The sequence below is a fragment of the Cyprinus carpio genome, chromosome A5 (genome assembly GCF_018340385.1).
Source record: "Cyprinus carpio isolate SPL01 chromosome A5, ASM1834038v1, whole genome shotgun sequence".
Classification (NCBI taxonomy): domain Eukaryota; kingdom Metazoa; phylum Chordata; class Actinopteri; order Cypriniformes; family Cyprinidae; genus Cyprinus; species Cyprinus carpio.
This window is the reverse complement of record NC_056576.1, coordinates 22797756-22821782: the sequence shown is the minus strand read 5'-3', so window position 1 is coordinate 22821782 and position 24027 is coordinate 22797756. Positions and strand designations below refer to the sequence as shown.

General features: G+C 35.6%; 1 protein-coding gene across 1 annotated transcript in view; it reads right to left on the bottom strand.

Moving 5' to 3' along the window:
• Nucleotides 1-16801, bottom strand: part of LOC109077366 (anthrax toxin receptor 2-like) — a 54418-nt gene extending 37617 nt beyond the window's left edge. The window contains exons 1-12 of the mRNA XM_042756552.1: nucleotides 16120-16801; nucleotides 13091-13162; nucleotides 11259-11330; nucleotides 10931-11012; nucleotides 10444-10548; nucleotides 10288-10356; nucleotides 9984-10064; nucleotides 6690-6750; nucleotides 6435-6530; nucleotides 4602-4671; nucleotides 775-853; nucleotides 495-590 (exon numbers count right to left, since the gene is read on the bottom strand). Of these exons, the coding sequence (XP_042612486.1) occupies nucleotides 495-590; nucleotides 775-853; nucleotides 4602-4671; nucleotides 6435-6530; nucleotides 6690-6750; nucleotides 9984-10064; nucleotides 10288-10356; nucleotides 10444-10548; nucleotides 10931-11012; nucleotides 11259-11330; nucleotides 13091-13162; nucleotides 16120-16247 (1011 nt within the window). The 5' untranslated portion in view covers nucleotides 16248-16801. The remainder of the gene's footprint in view (nucleotides 1-494; nucleotides 591-774; nucleotides 854-4601; nucleotides 4672-6434; nucleotides 6531-6689; nucleotides 6751-9983; nucleotides 10065-10287; nucleotides 10357-10443; nucleotides 10549-10930; nucleotides 11013-11258; nucleotides 11331-13090; nucleotides 13163-16119) is intronic.
• Nucleotides 16802-24027: the final 7226 nt, after the last annotated feature.

The following is a 24027-nucleotide window of genomic DNA, read 5'->3' as shown; positions in this document are numbered from 1 at the left end:
ACAGTAACTTACTGACAAAAGTGCTGCCAGTAAGTTACCACAAAAATACAATAAAAAGTCTATCAGTGCATACAGCCAATAATATATTGCCACCTATGAAATATTTCTGTATTTTTGGCAGCTGTTGTTGCTGTACGCATCAGATGAATAGTCAGGATGTGGTGAGGTCTGTTGCTGTGTATTGTGCTTCCCTTGAAATTTACAAATTTGACGTTCAGCCACAATCTCTTAAAACTGGGTAAATATAAACAAAACAATTTATGAGCTAAATTAACACCATAAGAAAAGTAAACCACTACTGATTTCTTATCTTACTGTAAATGAATGATGTAAACCTCAAGATAATTTACAGTTAAAGTACCAAATAGGAAGATATAAATAATGAGAAATAAATATGTCAATATATCTCAATACCAGTTCAATCTCAATACAGATTATGTAGGTGAAAAGGGACAAAATTCACATTGGGATGCTGGAAGACATGTGACACTTACAATAGTGCAGCAGAGAGGCCAGAACCACCACATCAGAGCCAAACCCAACAGGAGAAAGAGCACCAAGAACACAATGGCCACCACTGTGCCGTCCGACTAATAAGATAGGGAACATTTACAGTTGGCTTAAAAACAGGATAATAGCAAAATGTTATGAAAACAGAAAGAAACAAAGGAAATACTGCATGTAATATAAATCCAATTTTTACAGTTATAAATTCTGTTATAAGTATATAAGCTGAAGAGACAGTTTTCCTTCATGGTCTTATGTTTGACTTACACATGTGGAGGCAGTGATGATGAAAGCACTGGAGATATACGATGTGGCATTGTTCAAACTGATCAGAACCTCCATTTGTCTGTAGGAAGAGAACACATAAGCACATTGGAATGGTACTTTTTAATTTATGGTAATTACACACTGCCTTGAATAAAGTGGGGAAATATAGTTACTCTTCAAACACAACTGTATATTCTGCTTTATTTTTCAGAGATTTTTCTGTGATATTTTTTATGGCAGAGTGATGAGAGTTACAGCAGAAATGGAGAAGCAAACATAGGGAAGGAGTCCAACTGGGAGTTATTTAGAATATTATGTAATTTCTGATAAAAATAAGTGTGTCATAATAGGCAGTGTGGGGAAGATGAAGAAAGGGGAAGAATTGTAAAACTCAATAAAAAAAGTAACCAAAACCAGAAATGATTTTAAAAATGAATACAAAATTAAAACTAACAGAAGCTAAACTGAATTGAAATATATATATATATATATATATATATATATATATATATTCAAAAATAAAAATATATATATATATATATATAATTCAAAAATGATACTAGTGATCACTGGTGTTATGTAAATTATTTGCAGTTTAATTCCAGAAATTGAGTTAAAATTCTCTGTTATTTACTGAGGAGGGAGTTGAAGGTGGCTCACAATTAAGGCACTAATGATGAACGGCATTGTAATTTCCATATGTCTATTATGCAGGAGACAATTACCATGGGGCTAATGAAAATCCTCAAGCAGGAAATCGACTGACTGAATGCCTGAGATCCTTCCCAAAATGAGAGAATATGTCAAAAAGACAGGCCAATGTCTGCAGAGCCAATGATGACACAATAGAGACATAGCAGGATAAGAGTAATCTACAGCAAACAATGAAGATTTCACTAATGTTTGGGTCTTGCGCAAAGTATTAACAATGAGACTCACAAGGCCCCTTCTCATACAACAGCAACTGAAGAACTGACTTTTCCCATAACAGCCTAATACACACTTTAAAATATTTCACAGTACTGCACTGTAATGTATTTTTGGTCTCTTGAGGGCTTTTACATGATATTAGCTTGAACTGTTATAGCCTTTTTAAAATCTAGTCCTGATGCTGCAGGAAGCTTGTAAAGGATTTTTTTGCATGTTAACTAGGTCCGTGTGCTGAATGGATGAGAGGAGAGGCTAATTCAGCTGACATACTCAATACAGATCGCTAATCAAGCTGGATATGTATGTTTGGTGAAGAGAAGCGATCCAACAAATGATTTTATTTCCTTGCACTATGCTCTAAAAGTCCTCAGATGACCTCTTTTTTATCTTTGTTGGACACAAAGTAGTTCTGGAGAAACATTAATGTGGTGCTTTGTGAGAACCGATATTCAGTCAATCATTCGATCAGTATTCTTGGAAACTGCAATGGGCAACAAACACCACAATCAATGAAGGCTGATTTATCTTCAGAGTTACTTTGAAACCACAATATGTGCCGGAATGTTCCATATCAAAGGTGGAAACTTTGTGGTAAATTCTAAAAGGCATTCCCAAAAGGTTCCTAATTGCATTTATATTGAAATCAGGTGAATCCCATGCTAAACATACAAAGCTGTTCCTGAAACTGACTGCCTCATCTAATGGTTTTCTTTTGTCAAGAAATGCAGAGTATAAGAAAATGTGACAGAAGTTCAGCAGAATGAGTCAAACACATGGCCACAAAAGTGCTCTTGCCATCACAGAAGGCCCCTCATAGCACCACGGGAGACTGAGAGTGGTGTGTTAGTTTGCTTTCTTGTCACAAAGCACATGGTGACAGAAACGGAAAGTGACGTAGCTGAATGGGACGACGCGGGTGTAACTAAGGGCATTATTGCATTATTAAAGACCATATATGCATATAACATATGCATCAGCCTTTACAGACTGCAACAAAATGCAAAGTTTCAGCAAAGTTAAATCTGTTAGATTCACTGCCAAGTAATGACATCACATTGTTTTGAGAAAACAAGGCTGTATGAAATGCTACTGTACTACTATTTCTTCTATTATTTTACATTTCATTTTTTGAACTGTTTTTGTGCCAAGTTAAAACTTCTCTGATTACAATAAATTATACCATCTTATATCAGTTAGAATATTTTTAAAAAAATATTGCCAACTTAAATAACTTCAATTTGGTTAGCTACTTCTTGTTAGTAGCATGTGGCATACAGTTTTAGTTATACATATAGTTTTCACAAAAAATATCAATATTTGATAATAATAAGAAATGTTTCTTGAGAACCAAATCAGCATATTATAATGAGTTCATGTGACACATTTATCTTAAAACATATTAAATATTACAGTTTAACAGTCAAATAAATTTTTGATCAAATAAATGCAGCCTCAGTGAGCATAAGAGGCTTCTTTCAAAAACATTTAATAAAATCTTACTAGACCCAACAGTTTGAATAGTAGTATACTGTAACTGACCACTTTTCCACAAGAATACACTGATTGTAGTGTATACAAGTTCAAATTATGATTAGCTTGTAGCTTGGCAAGCAGCTTTCCAACATTGGCGAAATCATCCAATATGTGTCATAACCAGATATGAAAAACACCAAACTTTCATTGAAAAATAAACAAACCATTCATCAAACCATGTCATCGCCTTTTATTTTAGAAAGACTGGCCATCTTTTTATCATCTCGCAGAGTGAGAGGAGGAGCTCTGGTGGAGGCAGCGCTGCCATGTTATCTGGGCGCATCTCCCACCTCATGTACAGATGGAGCTAAAATGGCAGCCTGACAGATCAGATTGATTATTGATGAGGCACGTTCCACCACTCGGGCTGCAGGCAGGTGTCAGGTCTGTCCCTCAGTTATTTTCTCACTCCGCTGTTGTTGTGAAAACGCAGGTGAGGACATGCTGCTGTCAGACAAAAGTTCATCGCCCCCTCCAGCCAAAGTCTCTATGGGACGGGGCCAGCCAGCGCTAATGGGCAGGCTGACAGATGCCCTAGATCCTGGTCTGATGAACCAACAGCTGTCGTTGCAGATGAGACCCTGATTTCTGGCGTCACTTAACCCACGAAACCACGAAAACCCTTTAAATGTCAAAAAAGCACTATTTGATATTCCCTAGTGGTCTGTTCAGCAAGGATTGTTCAGGACAACTTATATACAGTATGTCTGCATATATGCTATAAATGACATGACTGGTTGGTTTCTTTGTGGCATATCCTGGATATGCTTCCAATCAAAAATAGGCAGTTTTCTGAATGCAAACTGGGAAGATGCATAGAAATATTCATAGAGTAGTAGGAAAGAGACAAAGAGAGAAAGAAGTTGCAGGTGTTATGTGGTAGCCTATTGTCAGTATAAGGTGAATTATTTAAATGGGAGTGTGGAAAAGGGAATCGGTGCATCTGTCGCACATCCTTTTAAAGCCCTCCACCAGATGTGTTTACTAGCCGTTCATAGCAGCAAACTACTTAATGGGTCACAGTTGCCAGCCAAGAGTTAATTAAGCAAGCGTTTTAAATGGTGACCACGTATAGAGGATCAACGTCTCGTTTAAGTCACAAAAGCTGCTCACAGATAATCCCAGATCTACACAGGGTGTCTCACAGTTAATTCAATAACATAACGCTATAACTTGAAATTTTAGGCCAGTGTATCACACAATAATTTAATGGGTCACAATGTTATAACAAAGTTTGCGCAACAGGCTGCAACTGTCTGTTCAAGTTGGGTTGAAATTAGAAAAGATACTTTAAAGTACATCTGCTTTCTCTACATCTGGAGATCTCAGTGACACTTGCTGCTTTATGAAACCTGAATACTCACTGTCCCACTGAATACAGCACTGGAGCAGGACACAGGACATAGTCATTCTTCACCTTGCTTGGCTTCACCCCTGCAAAATGAATAGAAAGTTGACCGTATTATGATCTGCTGCCAAACTAGCTAGAGAACAAACTCCACCCAAGATGAGGACTGCCAGGACATTTGTTATGATGGAGAGGCTCACTAGAACTGCTGACGTGTGCAGTCGAGTTAAGGGGAGAGTGACATTTTTTTCATCTCACTCGAAAATCAGAATCAGAATCAGAATGAGCTTTATTGCCAGGTATGTTTACACATACAAGGAATTTGTTTCAGTGACAGAAGCTCCACAGTGCAACAGAATGACAGTGACAAGACAGGACACAGATAATAAAAAGAACAATATAAAATTTGACAAAATAGACAATTTACAAAAAAGCAAAAACAATATATAAAAAGACTATATATAAAAAGACAATATATGATAGGACACAATATATAAAATGATTCCTTTGTCGCATCACTGCTGAAGGCAACTATAATTCAATGTTTATTATGTATTTCCTGTCTGGTTACAAAAGCAATGAGCAAACATGTGGATGCCAGATGTAGATCTGCCATCTAATGTTACTGCACTCACGAAGGAAAAGCCATTCAGAGCCTGGTAGAGATAGAACTAAAGAGCTAACTGCAGTGGCTATATAGCATGTGGCTGCTTATGGAAACCCATATATATATATGATTTTTATACACAGTTAAATAAATAGTTCACACAATTTACAGAAACTTTTTAAGCCACATTTGCTATTAAACCTACATGTCTTTATTTATTCTGTGAAACACAAATGGAGATGCATTGAAAAATGTCCAAATAATGAAAGTGTCCATACGATGAAAGTAAGTGGTGTCAAGTGTAGTTTAGGACCCCTTGGCGTTAACTGTATTTTAGAGGCATTATTCAATTCAGTCATACAGGTTTGGAACAACATCAGTAAATAAAAGTACATTTTCATTCTGGGTTAAATTTCCCTTAAAAAACTGAGCACAAAAGTACTGTTGCTTTAGATCAGTGGTTCTCAATCTTTTGAAAAAGAGAGTGTCAATGTAGCTAATTGAATTAACCACAATTAATTTTGCTATTCCAGAAGTTAAACAGAGTTATAATAAAAACATTATTTATTTATTTATTTATTTAAATTTTTTTTTGCATATAAATTGAGATGTTTAATTATATAAAAATAATAATAATTCTAATAATCCCTTTGCTGTCACCCCCCATTTTCATTTTAAATGCTTCTAAAAGCATTTACCACAGCAGCATATTGAATCTTAAGCCATAAGTCTACTCATGCTTCATTTAAAATCTGAGGACATTATCTCTAAAACTGTGCATGTTATGAAACATTTTGTAAGACCATGGCATGTGTGTTTTTAGAGAAGGCTAATACACAGCTCTCCTGCATGCTGTTGCCTCATGTCTGGCCCTGCAAACTGCCCCATTCGTGATGCTATTGTTCTAACTCAACAAACCTTTCAACAATTCAATTAAAGAATTTTAATCATCCTGCAGCCCTCTTGGAAGTTCCCAAGTTGGCCCTGCCTGCCTGGTTAAGAATCGCTGCTTTAAATCTTTATTGGTGTAGTTTAGCATCTTATTCTCCTTAGTAACCTAATTTGACAGTTAATCCACAAAACGTCTTGCATCCTAGGTGTGGCCTGCTTGTCACTTGCTGTATGATACAATCGACTACCAGACAAAAAATCTCTCTTAAATCATTTGGTTTTGTCGATGCAGTGTTACATCAGGCTAAAGAGTGAGGTTGAGGTCAATATATGCAGTATAACCATACTTACTGTAATTAGATCCATCCACTATGAAATTGCAGACCACTCCTTCTGTTTGTCTACCCAGTGTGAAACCATTCCCTCTTAAAACAATGTCAAAGGACTCTGTGGTATGTAAACCAAATGAGGACATAATGAGAAGCACTCCTGGGCATTCACCCAAATCAAAGTCCACATACATGCACACACTCATCCACTCATACGCACACACACACAGGCAATTTCATCCACGCTGACAGCTGTAAAAACCCTTAAAATGCTTACGGTTCACACAGACGCTGGACGGCTCCACTGTTAGGATCTCCGTGCATGATTGCTTGAGGATCTGTATGATAAAAATGTATTCAAATCAGTACTTGTCACTGCTGAATCACTGTATCAGCTATCACAGTGTCTGGGTGTTTAGCATTCACGCCGGGGATGTTTGCTATGCCAAATCAAGCTCAATGAGACGAGCATCACATACAGTGCGGTGTTGGATAGACCCGTGTCAGCCGTTATGGGGAAATTATGCAGTGCCATTTTCCCTCTTCAGCTCTATTAGAGACTGCGGGCTGACATTATCATATAAACAGGCCTGTGAGAGGCCACCATCACTTCTCCCGTCATCCACATAAATCAACAGAGGACAAACTATGCAAATCTCTGTACACAACGGGCAAAAAGACAACATTAACAGAAAGATATGGTCCTCCGAATCGCCTGCAGTGGAGATGAGGCTTCAGACTGAAGTGGAGGACACGTATAAAACAGGCTGATTGAATATGACACCTGATAAACTCTGCTATCATTAAAGGGGAGAAGGAACACTGACTGAACGTCAGGGTTGAAAGATACTCAGGATGGTCTTTATGACTCTTTAATGAGTTATGAGATGGTACGATACGAAGGAGGTTCATCGCAAGACATTTCACCTTATTTTCTTTGACATGTATCTATACACACACAGAGATAGACTTTAAGCATTAGAGCATCCATCTATCTATAATAATTACGAAGATCTCTAGAATACTTGATTCTGATTGGTTAATCATGACATTCTTGCTGTGCAACAAATTCTAAAAATTGCAAGAGCCACAAATTCTCAGTTGAATTGAGATCATGGATTTGACCTTTTAAAGTTTTTTTTCCCCTGCTTTGTGTTTGGATCACCATCATGCTGAAAGAGTTTTCAGTTTTCAGCTTCAGTCAGATTTAAATAATATTTCTTGTATGTATATGAGGTGTCAGCGTTGTGAGAATTAGCACTACAAATACTGCTTTCAAATTTGGCTGAAAATGTTCTTAACCACAAAATCTTTCCTTTTCACATCACAACTAGGTCAATATTATGTTTTCACTCAGAAACCCGTGTTTACACTTGGGTCTTTTTGACCATTTAAGCAATATCCATTCCTTCCAGTACAGGTCCAGTACACATGATTTGTGGAGAATTTTGAATTCAAAATATATCACCAAGGCTGCATTTATTTGATCAAAAATAAACTAAAAACAGTACAATTGTAGTCTCTTGTGCTCACCAAGGCTGCATTTATTTGATCAAAAATAAACTAAAAACAGTACAATTGTGCAATATTATTACAATTTAAAATAATTTTTATTTCTATTTTAATATATTTTAAAATGTACTTTATTTATGAATGACATAATATATAATTAAAATAATACTTAATAATCAAATAAACAGAATATTAAAAAACAGCAATTATTAGCATATATTTATCTTTTGTATCACTGTAAATTAATTTTTGATCATTTTCAGGTTTCAGTTCAATGCATCCTTGTTGAATACAAGTATTAATTTCTAAAAAATAATAATAATCTTACTGACCCCAAACATTTGACGATACATATGCACCAGTCAACCATATAATTGCAAATATTTTAATGAAGCCACAAAAATAAAAAACCTTCTCTGCAATCAATCAAAAGATTCTTGGAATATTAAAATAGGACTGGTTAAATCTATTCTTTAGGCTTTTGCTTTTTGCTAAATCTCTGTTAAGTCTACTTTAGGCCCAGACTGCAAAGATGCACAGATGATCTCAAATCCTGGATATCTGAGAAGAGAGCAACATGAGGCCAACGAGTCCAACCTCCGAGATTACTAATCACCGGAGAATGCCTGTGTTTTGCTGGGCCTGAAACTCCATTTGGCCAAACAAGCTTGCTCAGTAACAAGATGATGGGTCTTTTTTTATATCTCTTTTCTGCACACAACAATACATTACAAGGTCCAGTCTTTTGTCTCGCATGACTAAACCTGAAAAATATCCCAGAAACTGATTCCTGTGGTCACAAAACAACACACCCGTTTACAAAAACACTGACCTCAGCTGTTGTTGGTTTACTGATGGCAGAAGATGTTCAGTCTTTATACCATGTTTAGAATGTTAAACTGCATCTTCTGTAAATGTAACGCACATAAAGGGGCAAACATGCATGGAAAAATTGCTAAGGAAAATAACAAAACATAAAGAATCAAAAATAAACAACAAAAAATCTTCAAAAAACATCATTTACAAAAAATCATCTTTAAAAAATTAACATTAATTAATTAACAAATATTTATTTATTTTTTTTAGCATCAAACATCTGTCTGAAGCCAGTTCAATAACTGCAAAAATACTTCCATTTTCAAAGAACACAAGAAATATTTCCAAAAAAATGGGATGTATAATCCAGCTCATTTGAGGTGATGTGTTTGTTGTCTTTTCTCTCAGCATTTCTCCACTGAGTAAGCCATTTAACCCCTTTTTGCTCCAGGGGGCTGTTCACATAAGAAGTCTACTGACCTCAGTTCAAAGCATCATTCAAAGCTTACTATAGCCCAAAGGGCCGTACACACCGGGACGAATATCGGCACGCGTTATTCGCCAGCGTTTTTCAACGCGTTTTTTGTGTTCACACCCAAGCGATTTTCGCTGACGATGAGCCGAGTGAACATGCAAATTCATTCCCTGACATTAGATGGCGCTTAATGTAAAACAGAAATACTAGAAATACTAGTTCTCTTTTATCAAGATTTTTGTAATCGCTGTCGCGTTTGTCATATAGTTCTTTGTGTTCCGACACCAACGAGACCAGCAACTCTACATTCATCTTGCCTTGCATCTTCTTCGTCTTATTTCTTCCCGGCAGTGTAGACGCTACTTGGCGTATATCTTCTTCGCCGTTAAGTATGTGTGCTCAGCAAGACAGTTTTGTGTTTGAGCGCCACCAAGTTGTGTTTTACTGTAACTTCAGAAGCTCCAGACACGTGTGCAAAAGCGCCATTCTCATTGGTCATATAGTTTTTGACGCGGTGCGTCAAACCAAAAAAACGAACCCGAGGCGTTTTTTAAAAAATGACGCTTTTACGCGTGGCGTTTTTCGCGTCGGTGTGCACACTCACTTTGGCGCCCTTGTTTAGTCACGAGGCGTTAAACGTCGGCGAATAAACTAAACGAATTTACAACACCTTTGAGAACTTGATAACAGTTCAATGGATCAGTCTTAGTTGACTAGAGGCCTCTATCACACCTTTTGGGATGGGTGCCCCTGGCATGGAGAACTTACCGAGTTAACAATGCCTTTGAGAGCTTGAAAGCCTCCTTTGACTGGGAACACTTGCTCCCTGGTATCAGCCACATCGGCGAGCTGTTGGCAGGCAAAAAGAGAGATAATAATAATAGGGCTGAAATGTGCTGACATTTCCTCTCCTTTAACTCAGTTTGCAGCAACAGGAAGAGAGCAGCAGCCCTGTAATTACAGGCAACTATGCAAAACCCCTCTACTTGGGGAAGCTTTAGAGAGCTTTTCAAGTGTTAATCGCATGTTTTCTGTATAGGATTCACACTATTTTAAAATCTGTCAGTATTACCTGTTCTTCATCAAAGTCCTTTACGCCAACACAGTACACACGAGCCCCAGACTTCCTTGCTTCATCAGCCTTTATACACAACAAACAATCATAACAATGCAATTGTTTGTTGCCATGAATTAAGAAAAATGTGTATGATGTTAGATACCACCTCACCTCATCCTTAGTGAGTTTATGGATATATGGTTCAAGCTTTCCATCAGTCAAAGCCACAATGATACTAGAGGACTTTTTAATCTGTTCTTGCATTTGTTTAGTTGCCTGGAAAGAGGAAGGGAGTGATAGTTGTGCGGGTAGAAACATCTCTATTTTCTCAATAATTGCAGGGATGAATAAAAATATATATATAAAAATATTTCAATTATCTATCATTGTATCAAAGACACTAAACTCATCTTGAGGCCAGATTCAGGACACTGAATGTGGTGTGTTTATTTAGAAATATGTAATTATACCTTATCTTGGTCATGAGGGGAACTAGAAAGTTTATCAAGTTTTATATTGTTTATTTCACTACAATAATTAATTCAAGGAAATACAGTCAGTCAAGTATATTTACACTCCTGTGTCTGCACAAAATTTAATTTCTTAAAACACACACAAATTCCATTCCACTATTTATCATAAAAAGCATTTTATTTACCTGTTTAATTCCTTCATGCATGTAAGTTTCTCCTGCTGGTTTGACAGCATTTAAAAACTTCAGACCTTCATTTATTTTTGACCTGATAATGAAAAGTAAAGAATATTCTAATCAGTGTATACGGAACAAATATTCTAGTAAATGTCATGCTCACAATAAGATGTAATGGTAATTTTAGAGTCATGCAAAACCATCAACACATGAAGTACACTTTTAGACCATAAATATTTTCTCCTCTTTAACGTACTCTACAACACAAACACATGGTGTATTACTAGTTTTCATACACTAGGGACTGCAAACACTTCATGCAAGCTTGATTTCGTACCTGTCTCCAGTGAGCTTTAACACAATCTCTGCTTTCGATGAAAACACTATGAAGGACACACGCATATTTGGACTAGAATGAAAAAAATTGAAAAACATTGTAAATGCATGACAAATGGAAAATCAAGTACAGCTGCAAATTCTAGTTGGACACATCTCTTTTTTGACCACAGCAAAAAGCTCTTCAGAAGAGACTTGATTTTAAAGCTAAAAACAAGCATTGCTGCAAAACCATGTGGAGAAATCTTGTGATGTAGAAAGTCTGGCTGTCCTCATGTTCTTTTCACAACCATCAGAATTGGTTTATGAGTAAGATAGCCAATGTGACCAGCTAATAAAAGCTTGTGACTGGGGAAAAAAATTCCTTCTGCTTGGACCAAGTAAGTGATTAATTGATATGCAGACAGTAAACAGGTTGTCATGTGTGATTCATGCAGACATCCTGTTGGTGATTATATTTATACCTGTCACTTCCTCTATTTATTCCTCCTACCATTCGCAATAAGAGTAGGCCAAAACAAGCAAAAAGTAAAAAAAAAAAATTTTTTTTAAAGTTTTGTAACTAATATTCATTTTTTTATTTTCAATTTTATTCCAATTAACTGAAACATTTGTTAATAGTTTTAGTTAACTATAACAACACTAATGCTATCATGCAACTTGCTGGTTTACAAAACCGGGGATTTTATGTCCTAACGATATTGGAACAGCATTCTTTTTTCAGAAAGAACAGACACATAATCTGACAACAAATATATAGCTGATTATGACAAGAACATTTCAATGAAGCAGTTGGTCTTTTTCACAACCTTCTGTCACGAAAGCTGATACAGCATAGGAACATGTTGGGTTCCTCTACACATTTGAAGTCAGGTCTCAGGACTGAGCATAAGGAGAGGTGCTGCTTTTTCTCACTCAGAATGACATCCAATCCACAACCATCCTCCACATGAGATACTCAGGGAGAAAATCCAAATGTATCTAAGCAGCCAACTTTGGTAACAAAAATCAGATGAAGAAGAGGCAAGAGAACTGAACATTTCGCAAGATGATTAAGTGATAAATACAACAATGGCCAAATTGTATTACAATACCCAGCATGAATGAAAAATTGTCCTAAAAAAAAGAAATGTTTTTGTGTTCCTGAATATATATAAAGAGTACAAGTGTACTGTAACCTACTTGTATTGTCTTTCTGCTTGGTCCCTTATTACACCATAAAACAACACAGAAACCCCTCACACAGCTCTTCAAGGTAATTCCTAAATGATATATTCATACAGCAGGTCTATTCAGTGCTTAAAAAAGCACCCTAAAAAAGAGCCAGTGCAGACCACATGGCACAACAGAAGACCATCAAAGTCTATGGCAGACTGCACTGGTCTTCCTGCACTCATGACTTAAAGTACATTGGCTGCGTCTTCTCCTTTCATGTGTGAGGGATAAGTGTGCTGTTGGATGGTTGCAGTGCAAATGGCCATTCTCACAGCCCAGAAGACTGAGCCTCCTTGCCACCCACTCCCACCTGCTCCCTTTGCTATTTTCTCAAGCAGACTGCTTTCTTCTGGCTAGGTCGCTACCGTCTGTACTGGCACATACATTGAGTCAACGTTACATAAGTTCACATTCATCTGGCGATTTTTTTTTTTACGCTTTGTTTTTTCCCCACTGTAGGGGCATCTCAGAACCGGATGTGTAGCTGCCATTTAGCCAAATTAACATTTAGCTTTGATTGAAGTTGTGATGGCTATTTTCTTTGATGTGATAGATTGGGAGGTACATTCAGAATTTGTACAAGTGACTTGTCTGGTAGCATAAACCTAGAATATTTACCTCACAAATCTCTCTGTTAGATTTTTGACGAAGTCATAGATCTGATCCCAGTCGGTCGAAACACTCCCAGATCTGTAAGGCAGCACGTGGAAAACAAAGTCAGCACTAAAGAAAAAACAGCTTGAGGCAGTTATATTATAAAAAAAAATATTTAAGTGATATTTCCCCATTTGGTTATTGTAAAAGCTGCGCTGTTGATTACATTGTGGCAAAGAAGCTGCTGAGTCAGTAACACTTCATTGTTAACACAGTTTCAGAGAAATAATTTCTGTCTATAAAGGACCTTGTGCTATTATAACAACATATTACATTTACATTTATGCATTTAGCAAACGCTTTTAAGCAAAGAGACTTACAGTGCATTCAGGCTAACATTTTTTACCTAACATTGGGAACCCACAACCTTTTGCACTGATAATGCAATGCTCTACCACTGAGCCACAGGAACACTCAACATATGAGTCAAGACACTTCATTATAACTGCTGACTACTTCAGATCCCAGTAACACTCAATCGTGAAACCACTCCATCACTCCAACACCAAACATCAAACTTCCGGGTCAGTGGTGGATGTCCGGCGTATACGTGATAGCAAATAGGACAAAGACAAACTAACTGTGCGAAAAACATTTGACTATATCACCTAGGCTACATTTATTTGATTAAGACGTAAAAATGTACAGTAAAAGTGAAAAATATTTTGAAATATTTTAATTTAAAAAACTGTTTTTATTTTACTATATTTTAAATTGCAATAAATTCCTGTGATGGAAAAGCTGAATTTTCAGCAGCCATTACTGCAGTCTTCAGTCTCACAGAAATCCTTCAGAAATAATTTTAATATACTGATTTTGGTGCATTAAACATATAATTATACGTGTTGAAAATAGTTGTGCTGTTCAATATTTTTGTGGAATTCTCAGATGAACAGAAGTGTACAAAAGAACAAAATGTACAATTATCTTTACTCTCACACTCGATCAATTTAATGCTTCATTTTTTAAGAAATGTATTCATTTCGTTTGTATGAAAATCTCACTGATCCCAAACTGCTGAATGGCAGTGTAATTCCAAAACAGAAAATGTTTGTTGTCCATTAACAAGACTGTTGGTACTAGATAATGAAACTGGCACAAATTAACTGGCCAAGCGAACAAGGTTATTAAGCAATGCTGATAGTCTCAAAATAGTCAAATATCAGCCTATTAGTTTGCCTGGCTAAATGCAAAAAACAACTTTGACATTTTAAGATATTTAGCAGATAAACAAGATGAAAATATCCAACAAAGCATAACAAGTGTGGTCCTTTTCTTGAACAGAAACAGAACTATAAGCATTTATAAATATTCTGTGGATTTATATTTGGTATTATGTCAATTTTCTTGTTCTCACTCTTATAACAATGAGGCTTATACTTTTGTTTGGTGTAGTGTACAATTCATGTTACACTGAGAAGTAATAATGGAAAGGTAACAGAGAACACACAAATTATGCCAAGCTAGGACTCCAAAAGCCAAAAAGCAGTCCATAGCAAATACAAAAACACCACACAAATCAACATCAAAGGAAGCAGTGGTAATGCAACTGTATACATCCATACTGAGATGAGTTCATAATCATTTGGATTACTTTTCCATCATTGCAAAATCTGTACATATCACAACATAAAATCCATGTATCATGTCAAGTGGAAGTAGACTTCTGCGACATTAACCTCAATGCATTGCAGTGTCTTTAATGAGAAAAGTGTATAAAATGTGCCCTTGATGTAATAGCTACAAGGTAATTGAACTAATAATTGTTAATAACTAATAATAGTCCACTGCATGTGCTGAGAACATAAAACACAAGCGATTAGAAAATCAATTTTGATGCATTGTCTTCTTCCTTGTCTCAGGCCAAGGTCAGAGAATCAAGAGAAGCATTAGTGGGAGCATCAGAGAACATCAAACCAAATCAAATAATAGAAATGGTCAGGACCTGTGAAGGGAAGTTTGATTTCCAGCCACAGACATTTGAGGCCGGATCTGCTGGTCTTAACCAGTCATGATGCCTGGCTGGTTCTGTGCTGCTCTTCAAAAAGAGGAAAGAACATTTCTGTGCCATCATCCTGTAATATTTCCAGACAGGATGGAGGACTGAACTGAGGCCAACAATGATTCTCAAAGCAATCTAAGTTAATATGAAACATTACACATGCAGATGAAAGTTAGACAGACAGAAGGATAGATAGGCAGAAGTAGACAGAAAGAGGAACAGATAGTCTTCTTGAACTTGTGTACATCAATTAGAGATAGATAGATAGGCAGAAGTAGACAGAAAGAGGAACGGATAGTCTTCTTGAACTTGTGTACATCAATTAGAGATAGATAGATAGGCAGAAGTAGACAGAAAGAGGAACGGATAGTCTTCTTCAACTTGTGTACATCAATTAGAGATACAGACAGACAGACAGACATAGATAGATAGATAGATATAGATAGATAGATAGATAGAGATAGATAGATAGATAGATAGATAGATAGGCAGGCAGGCAGGCAGGCAGACAGAGACAGAAAGAGAGAGAGAGAGAGACAGACAGACAGACAGACAGACAGATAGATAGATAGATAGATAGATAGATAGATAGACAGACAGACAGACAGACAGACAGACAGACAGACAGACAGACAATGGTCAAGACTTAAGAAACTGAAGATGTTTCTCCCCTGCTTTTATGATAACCAGTCTCCCTGCACCAACCGAAACTGCACTGTGTCTCAAGTCTCAAAAAGACTTTATTTCAGCAAAGTGTCTGGCTGTGTGGCCCTGGTCGCCAGGAGTGTCTGGCACAGATGTAAAATCAGGTCAAACTCCGGAATAGCTGGCACGGACATGTACTGACTCTATTCACACCTTAACCTACAAACACGAGCTTGGTGTGATGTAAACAATATTCAACAATATATACAGTAAATCGAGGATTTTTTTTTTTTTTTGTCTTGAGAAGTTTGAATTCAGAACAGCATCAAAGTTTGCGAGTACTTACCGGTCCAAAACAAAGTAAAGGTCGTAGGCTCCGTGACAAGAAGGGGTTTCTGCTTTAAGGGTTGAAAAGCATAAACCGAAGAAAAACGTCGCCGTGATTGCCACGGTCCAGAGAGTTTCTTTTGTCATGACGACGTGTTTTGCATCCGCGGTATAAAATCATAAAAAGGGGCCAAAAACTGACTTGAATGACGTTTTCTTTATGAAGTGACATTAAAGCAATGCCAAGTTCAAAACAACGGCTCTGTGTCCCCCGTCTGGCGCAACATTGTCCAATTTATAGCATTGTAGAAAAGTTTATCTTCCTGTGAACATGCAACGTCACTACATCTGATTTCTTCACTTGTCCGTTTTACGCCACCCGTAAAACAAACCGCTCGGTGTCGGTTTTTGCGAGTGATTACTTGGAAAGATCCAGATAAATTGTTTGAAAAGTTCTTTGCGAGTTCGGGTAGATCACCTAGTTTTAATGCGCATGCGCGTCCGCCCAGATGTGCAACAGGGTTTTGAGGTCAAGATGTCGTTTGGCTCGCTCACACACACAGCAGCTGTGATCTTAAACAGGATGATGGGGGTTTGAATGGGACTATAAAAGAAACACTTAATATTTTTCCATGGGATACTGATTGTATTTAGTAGGGATACTCTATTTAACAGTGATTGCATTTTGATCGCAGTCTGTAAATAGATAAGTCCTGTGTCTTGTATGTGGTAAGATATAGCCTTGAGCCATGTTTTGTGTGATCTGCGTGGGGAATTTCCTACGTGCGTTAAATAAGTCCTGAAGGTAATATTTTAACACCAAACCTTATTGGGCAATAGCAGAAAGCACGAGATTTAAATGATTATTTATCCACAGAGAATTCAGTAAATTATCAAGAGATATTGTGGGGGGAAAACAAGCAGCGATAAGCTGGTTAAATTCAGTTACTTCTGAAACAGAAACCCTGGCTTAAAATCACTTCTTGTTTTTTTCATATTTAAAAAAAAATGAAAGTTATTTTCTTCTCAACGTGATATGTGCCTTTGCTTTACATAAAGAGAGAGCATTGTGTAAAACAACATTAATTTATTCATCAAGTTTCTCTTAGTGTAATTTTATTATTAAAACTTTACTATAGTGTTTAATTTAGAAGATCCAAAGAAAAGTCTCTAGGCCAGAAAAGTGTAAATGTTATAAAAAATAATAAGTTACTGAGAACTTTTATTTGGGGGTTTGTTAGCGGGATTGAGCATTATTTCATTAGTCTGCTTTTCCACCATGACAGGACACATTTAATTAAGTTCTATTCACATTTTTAATTGCTATAATTACCATCATCAATGGAAATATATTTTTTTGAATTTCCTTTGATTACAACTTTTGAAAACTAATGTAATTTAATGATGGAGTTACGCTAAATGTTATATATATATATATATATATATATATATATATATATATATATATATATATGTGTGTGTGTGTGTGGTGTGTGTGTGTGTGTGTATAATATCATGCCTTGAGTAGCAGTAACCATCATAAGCCACAATGAATTTTTAATAAGGCCATGAATCAAACACAGTCAAATATTCATAATTATCTTGGATTATATCGATAATTGTTATATATGCAGTTGATGGAACTGAAGTGGTATGGTAGTATAAACACTGTTTGTGTTTTACATGCTTGATTATGGTGATGTACTGAAAATTTCATTGGAATGTTGGAAGTTCTATTCGGTTGGTTTGTCATGGACATTTTAGTGTTAAGAATAATTGGAAATGACAGGGAAAACAATTCAACTAATTGTGAAATGCATTGAGGTGTTGAAAGTCATTATCAGAGGAGTCCATGACAAAAAACAATGGTATAATCCATAATTTCAGGCAACATTTTCATCCAACAACAATAGGTATAAAGATTCACACAGGCAAAGAAACATCTTTTTTGTTATCAGACTCCTTGTTTCTTTACTATGTGCAAGATCAAATTGTGCACATGTGAAGATCTTAATGTTTAATCATGTTTATAATTTAACAGTTTACAAGAGCAAAATAGAATGCAATATGACAATATAGGCCCAAATAATTCAGAATTCAATTCAATTCAAGTTTATTTGTATAGCGCTTTTTACGACACAAATCATTGCAACACTCTAAAAAACACTGGGTTAAAAACAACCCAAATTGGGTTGTTTTTAACCCGCCCAACTCGGCTTCGGGTAAATATAGAGGTCTCAGAACCCTAGGGGTTACTTACCAACCCCAAGAAGTTGGGGTTATTATACGTTTAACCCTAGCCCACAATGGGTTGTTTTTTCTAACCCAAAATCTGGTTATTTTTTAACAAAAATAATGGGTTAATTTGATTCATAAATGGGTTCTAATTTGCATCAAAGGGAATTTTTTTTTTTATCCTTTTAAAATAATAAATATACCACCATGATATAAAACACACAGGTCAACATTGTATTAGCTTTATTTTTTTCAGCAATATTACACTTTGTAATACACTTAACCTCAACCAAAAATTCAAGAGATCATACAAAACTAAAACAATAAAATTCCATTTATAAACATGCATTCAAAAACAATTTCTTTCATTTTTATGGTTTGCCTCTGTAGTTGAAAAACTGTATAATGTTTTAAAAACCTTTTTTTTTAAAATCATGAACTCCAAAAGAACCTCAAGGTTTAGTAATAATACATTGTTTTAACAAATAATTCATATTATTTTTTTCATTCTCCATATGCACATGAAATTAAAACGGCAATGTTTTAACATTTTTAAAAATTCATGAAACTCCAAAAAACCTCAAGGTTTACGAAAAGTTTTTTTTTTTTTTTTTTTTTTTTTTATACAAATAATTTGCATTATTTTAACCATATGCACATGAAATTAAAACTCTAAAATACTGTACCTCAAGAACAACTGTTTGTTACAAAGCATATTTGTTTTTAGTCTACCTTATGAACCTGTTGTTTTTAGTCTACAAAATGAACAAAAAATAAAACTATGAAATACAACGTATTGGCAGTAAAACATTTCTACATAAAAATGTAACTGATAATCATCAGTATGTGCACATAAAGTAATACTCTTCCTCAAGCAATAAAACAGCTGTTTATACAAAAATCAAAACACCAAAAAAATCTCATGTGCAAAATAAAATTAAAACTAAAATGCTACCTTGTGTACTTGAACCCACTGTTTTGTTCAAAGAACCTCTTATCTACTTGCAAGAATGTAGTGCAGAGTGTAAAAATTTCACTGTTGGGGATTCACTTCCCTCCAACTCATAAATATTTTGAATAAACTCCCAACTATAGAAACACTGTTTTGGGTAGTTTACATCAAAAACATAAAACGATTTGAAGCATACATCTACTGCCCCAATGAGAGTGCTTTGCTCCAAAGCTTCTCCTGCGAGGATGACAAATGCCTGCGAGTCAATGTGTCCATTTTCAAGGGACAGGACATAAGGGTAAGGTCTTGATGCTTCAGCCTGCTGGAGGTACTCCACCATATTTGTTCCAACCTAAAGGACAGATAATGCAAATGAATAAAGGTGCAACAGAATGGGAGTCTTGGGGTTGTGGGTATGGGTGGTGGGTTGGGGAAGTCAATCCAAACTGTTTATTCAATCAAGCAGTCTTTAGAAACAATAGGTCTTGTATAGCCAGAGCTTTGGATGAGGCAAAATACCTGAAAATTATTACAAGCTTGATCTGGCCCACTTTGACAGAGCCACTGACAGGGATGCAAAGCAAGTCAAAAGAGTTTTGATAACACTTTACAATAAGGTTTCATTAGTTAACATGAACTAAACATAAACAATACTTCTACAACATTTATTAATAATGTTAATTTCTACATTTAATATTCTGCCCTACAAAAGCAAAAGACCTAAACTCGCTAGAGTGTGAAAACTGAGAAAAATGACTAACGTTTTTTATTTGTCTAGCCAAAATGAATTATAGTTAGGACACTAGAAAATTTGTCAATTAGATGTTTTAGTAATGAAAATTATCTACATTAAAAAAGAATTGTGAGCTCAGACTTGATTTTTTTACCCCTATTTTGAAGTTACTGTACTGTATTGTACAACAAAAGAGCAATGATATACAAGTGCTATAACAAGTCTCAGTTACACAGTTAAAAATAAAAGTGCTTAAAAGGTTCTTCACAGTGATGAACCACTTTTGGTTCCACAAAGAACCATTCAGTAAAAGGTTCTATAAAGAACCATCTCTTTCTTACCTTTTTATAATCTAAAGAACTTTCTTTCGCCACAAAGAACCTTTTTGTGAAACAGAAAAGGTTTCTCAGATGTTAAAGGTTCTTTATGGAACCATTTAGATACAAAGGTTCTTCTATGGCATCATGAAGCAACTTTATTTTTAAGAGTGCAGCTTAACGAAGTACACACACAGCAAGTCTTTTTTTTTTTAAAGTGAGAATATAATTAGAATAGAGAGTGCTAGAGTTAGAGGAACTCTATCCTATTATAATTACTATTATTTAATAACTATCTATTCATAATTTATCCAAGATACATTATAAATTAAATTACAAAGTTCTTATGGAGCATATCTAGTTAACATGTTATTATATATAAGACTGGAATAACGATGTTGGAAATTCAGCTTTGATCACAGAAAAAAAAAAAATGTTTTTAATATATTCAAATAGCAAATATTAATTTATTGTAACAATATTTCACAACATTACTCTTTTTGCTGTATTTGGATCAAATAAATTACTTAATTTAAAAACATAAAAAATCATGCCGATCCCAAACTTTTGAATGGTAGTGTATTCAACCTGGTAAAGTCATTAAATGATTGAAGTAAATTTCTTGAGTCGTACTTACAGGTTGAATGTCAATGAAAGCTTTTTTGCTTTCATCAATGCTGGGCCCCGGACTGTTTTTCTGCCAATTTTTGTAGGGTGGAGGTGGAAGCAAAACAGGTAACAGCTTTAGTGCAAGATTTCCCTTTGCATCTGTAGGAAAATAATATTACATTCATCAACACTACTAAAAACAGCAGCGAGCTGTCATTTAGTAAAACTAATGTAGAATATAGGGCCAGATTTACTAGAGTCTAAAATCCCATAAAAGTGTAGACTGAAGTGTAAAGTTCTGCTGTTGATCCACTGACAATGTGCAAATTTAAGAACACAGACACATAATGACCAACATATCCTACCAAGAGCAGCAGAAATTAAAAGCAATGTTATAATGTCTTTGTCTGGCATTCTAAATAAATGAGATGAGTGGAGGAAATGCTGCATCTCCTAGCAGCAATTATTGCCAAGCACAAAAATGGGTTAAAATATATAAACTACCACAAATATGCAGTAAATGTTAGTTGCAAAAATAATGTCCCCAATTTTTCTTCACTGCATTTCTTTAGTAATCCTGACAGTACTATGGTGCAAGCTATTAGTAAATCTGGCCCATAATATCAAAATGGTGTAGAAACATTTTAACCTTCTGTCATTTCTTCAGCTGTACATGGAAGCTTTGCTTCTCGCTTCACAAAAAGCAAGATCCTGTCAGTATACCAAGGGAGCCATTTTTTCAAACAGTTTTTGGAGATGCATCTTGATGTAAAATGTGAAAGTCCTGTGCAATCTAAAAACAAAAATAACAAAAAAAACTTTTCTCAAAAAAGACTAAATATAACTCATGTTACCATATGATAAAGACAATATGTTAACATACCATGCCTGGGGTAGTTAGCCGAGAGAAACTCATGGAGGACCTCAAACATATTTTTTGAGTTGTTTGCCCTCATCCACTGCGCCCTGTACAAGGAAGTTTCTCGCATGTACTGTTCCACTTGGCTGATGGGCTGAGTGTTGTTTCTCAGCCATTGTTTAATTTCCTCAGCTCTCTCTTCAGATATCGTTGATTCTACTGGACAAAGAAATAACAATGCTGTTAATCAAATAGAGGCTTACGAAAAAAAATTAAAAATATAAAAGGATTAGTTTCCATAAAACAGAAATACTCTTCAGAGCTTTTCAACACTTTAACTAGTTAATCCTGGATGTTTCTAAACTCCATGCAAACTGATTCCCGAATTACACTGCTTAACATTTCACATTACTCATAATTTATTCAGGGTCAACAAATAATACTGGGTATTCATAAACTGGCATTTTACACTGTACATTTCTAAACCACGAGTTAATGTTCTTATTTGCATATTTGATGTGTCAGTGTCATTGTTTGGATAAATGCTGCATGTAAAAAAAATTACATAACAGCTTTAACATCGTGCACTGCACCTCATATTATTGATCTCTTCACTCCAATTGTTACATTTAACACAATGTTTCTATGAAATATACAATCAAAAAAAAAAAAAAAATCATAATAAACAATAATTAAAAAAACAACGCCATGTTGCTACAGTTAGTATTGGCTTTATACATCTCAGACACCTGCATCTGTCATATTAACATTTTGCCAAAATCAAGCAAGAGTTTTTTTTTCACCAGCAAACTTATTGAAAGATCAGTTCTTTATTTATCCTTGCACTGTACCCCCAGTAACATCTCATAAAAAGAAATGGCAAATCTGCTGTATTCCAAGAAAAAGAGATACCCTGTAGCACATTAGCTGGGTACACCACATACTGACTGCACCCCTCTTTTTTAATTTCTGTTCATTAAATTTCTTCAAAATGTTGGTCAGGTTTTTGTCTCAGTTGTTGAATCGTTTTTATATTTATACAAAATATTTACATGTTAAGAAATTTGCTGCAAAAAAATGCAGTTGAAAATGAGAGGATGCTTCTTTTTTTCTGAATTATAAACAAAATAAGTCCTTTTGTCTTGACATCTTAAAGTCATGGGAGTTTGAGTTTGCAGGGATATATTTTTTGCATGAACTGCTCCTTTAAGAATTGAGTCTACCCATTACCTGGCATGACTGTCCTGCATGGTGCATCTTCTTTCTCTCCTTGTGGTCGTCTCAAGCGCCTCAGTCGCTTTCGTATATTCCTCAGTCTCTCTTCAATGAACCCAGTGGCTGGTCTATTATTTCGGCATTGGGCATACCATGTTTCCCTGGAAAGACAAAAAAAAAAAAAAAAAATGTATGAACATACAATACACATGAACACAGGGCCTGAATTTCAGCGCGGGATTGTGGATATTGTGAATAATTCTAAACATTTCCGCAGGTTTTGAAATTATAAAGCAGGATATCGCAGCAAAAATGTATGCACTGTAGCATGTAGGTTGAATTGAAACAGATTATCAGAGCAGTTCGGTAATTTTAAAACTTCCTGTGGGATTTAATATCACAGTGTGACTGATTCAGTGGTAATGCTGCTTCTCTCTCTCACTCCCTCAAAATGTCCAGATGGCTTCACAATCACATCCATATCTACATTACGTTTGCACTACAAGCGAGCTGCACACTGCAGTACAAGACTTTAGCACACATTTCGGGCAGTAGACAAAATTGTCACTTACGTTTTAAACCATTCCAGCAGTTTAAACAATTCTGTACCCATGCTCTCTCTGACACACATACACAGAAACATGTAGTATTTACATAGCAACAAATCTTACTACTCACATAACCACCAGCAGTTTTATCGTGCAGACAGGGGAATGCTTGTACCAAGGCAGATGCTAGACCCTTTTTTGTGTCCGAGCTTGGTCTATGAACAAGAAAAGACAAAAATAGTGAATAATCAGAACAAACAATTGTCCAACCAGAAGATCTTAATTAATACTACTTACGTTTCTCCAAATTTCTCAATTAGGTATGACACTAAAATTCTGATCATGCAACGTCTCTGTTTTATGGTGACAAAACTGTCCTTATCAAGACTCTCAACAATCAGCCTGCCTTCATATGAGTTGGTGAGGATTGTGCGGACATCCTAAATTCAAATGCCCAGA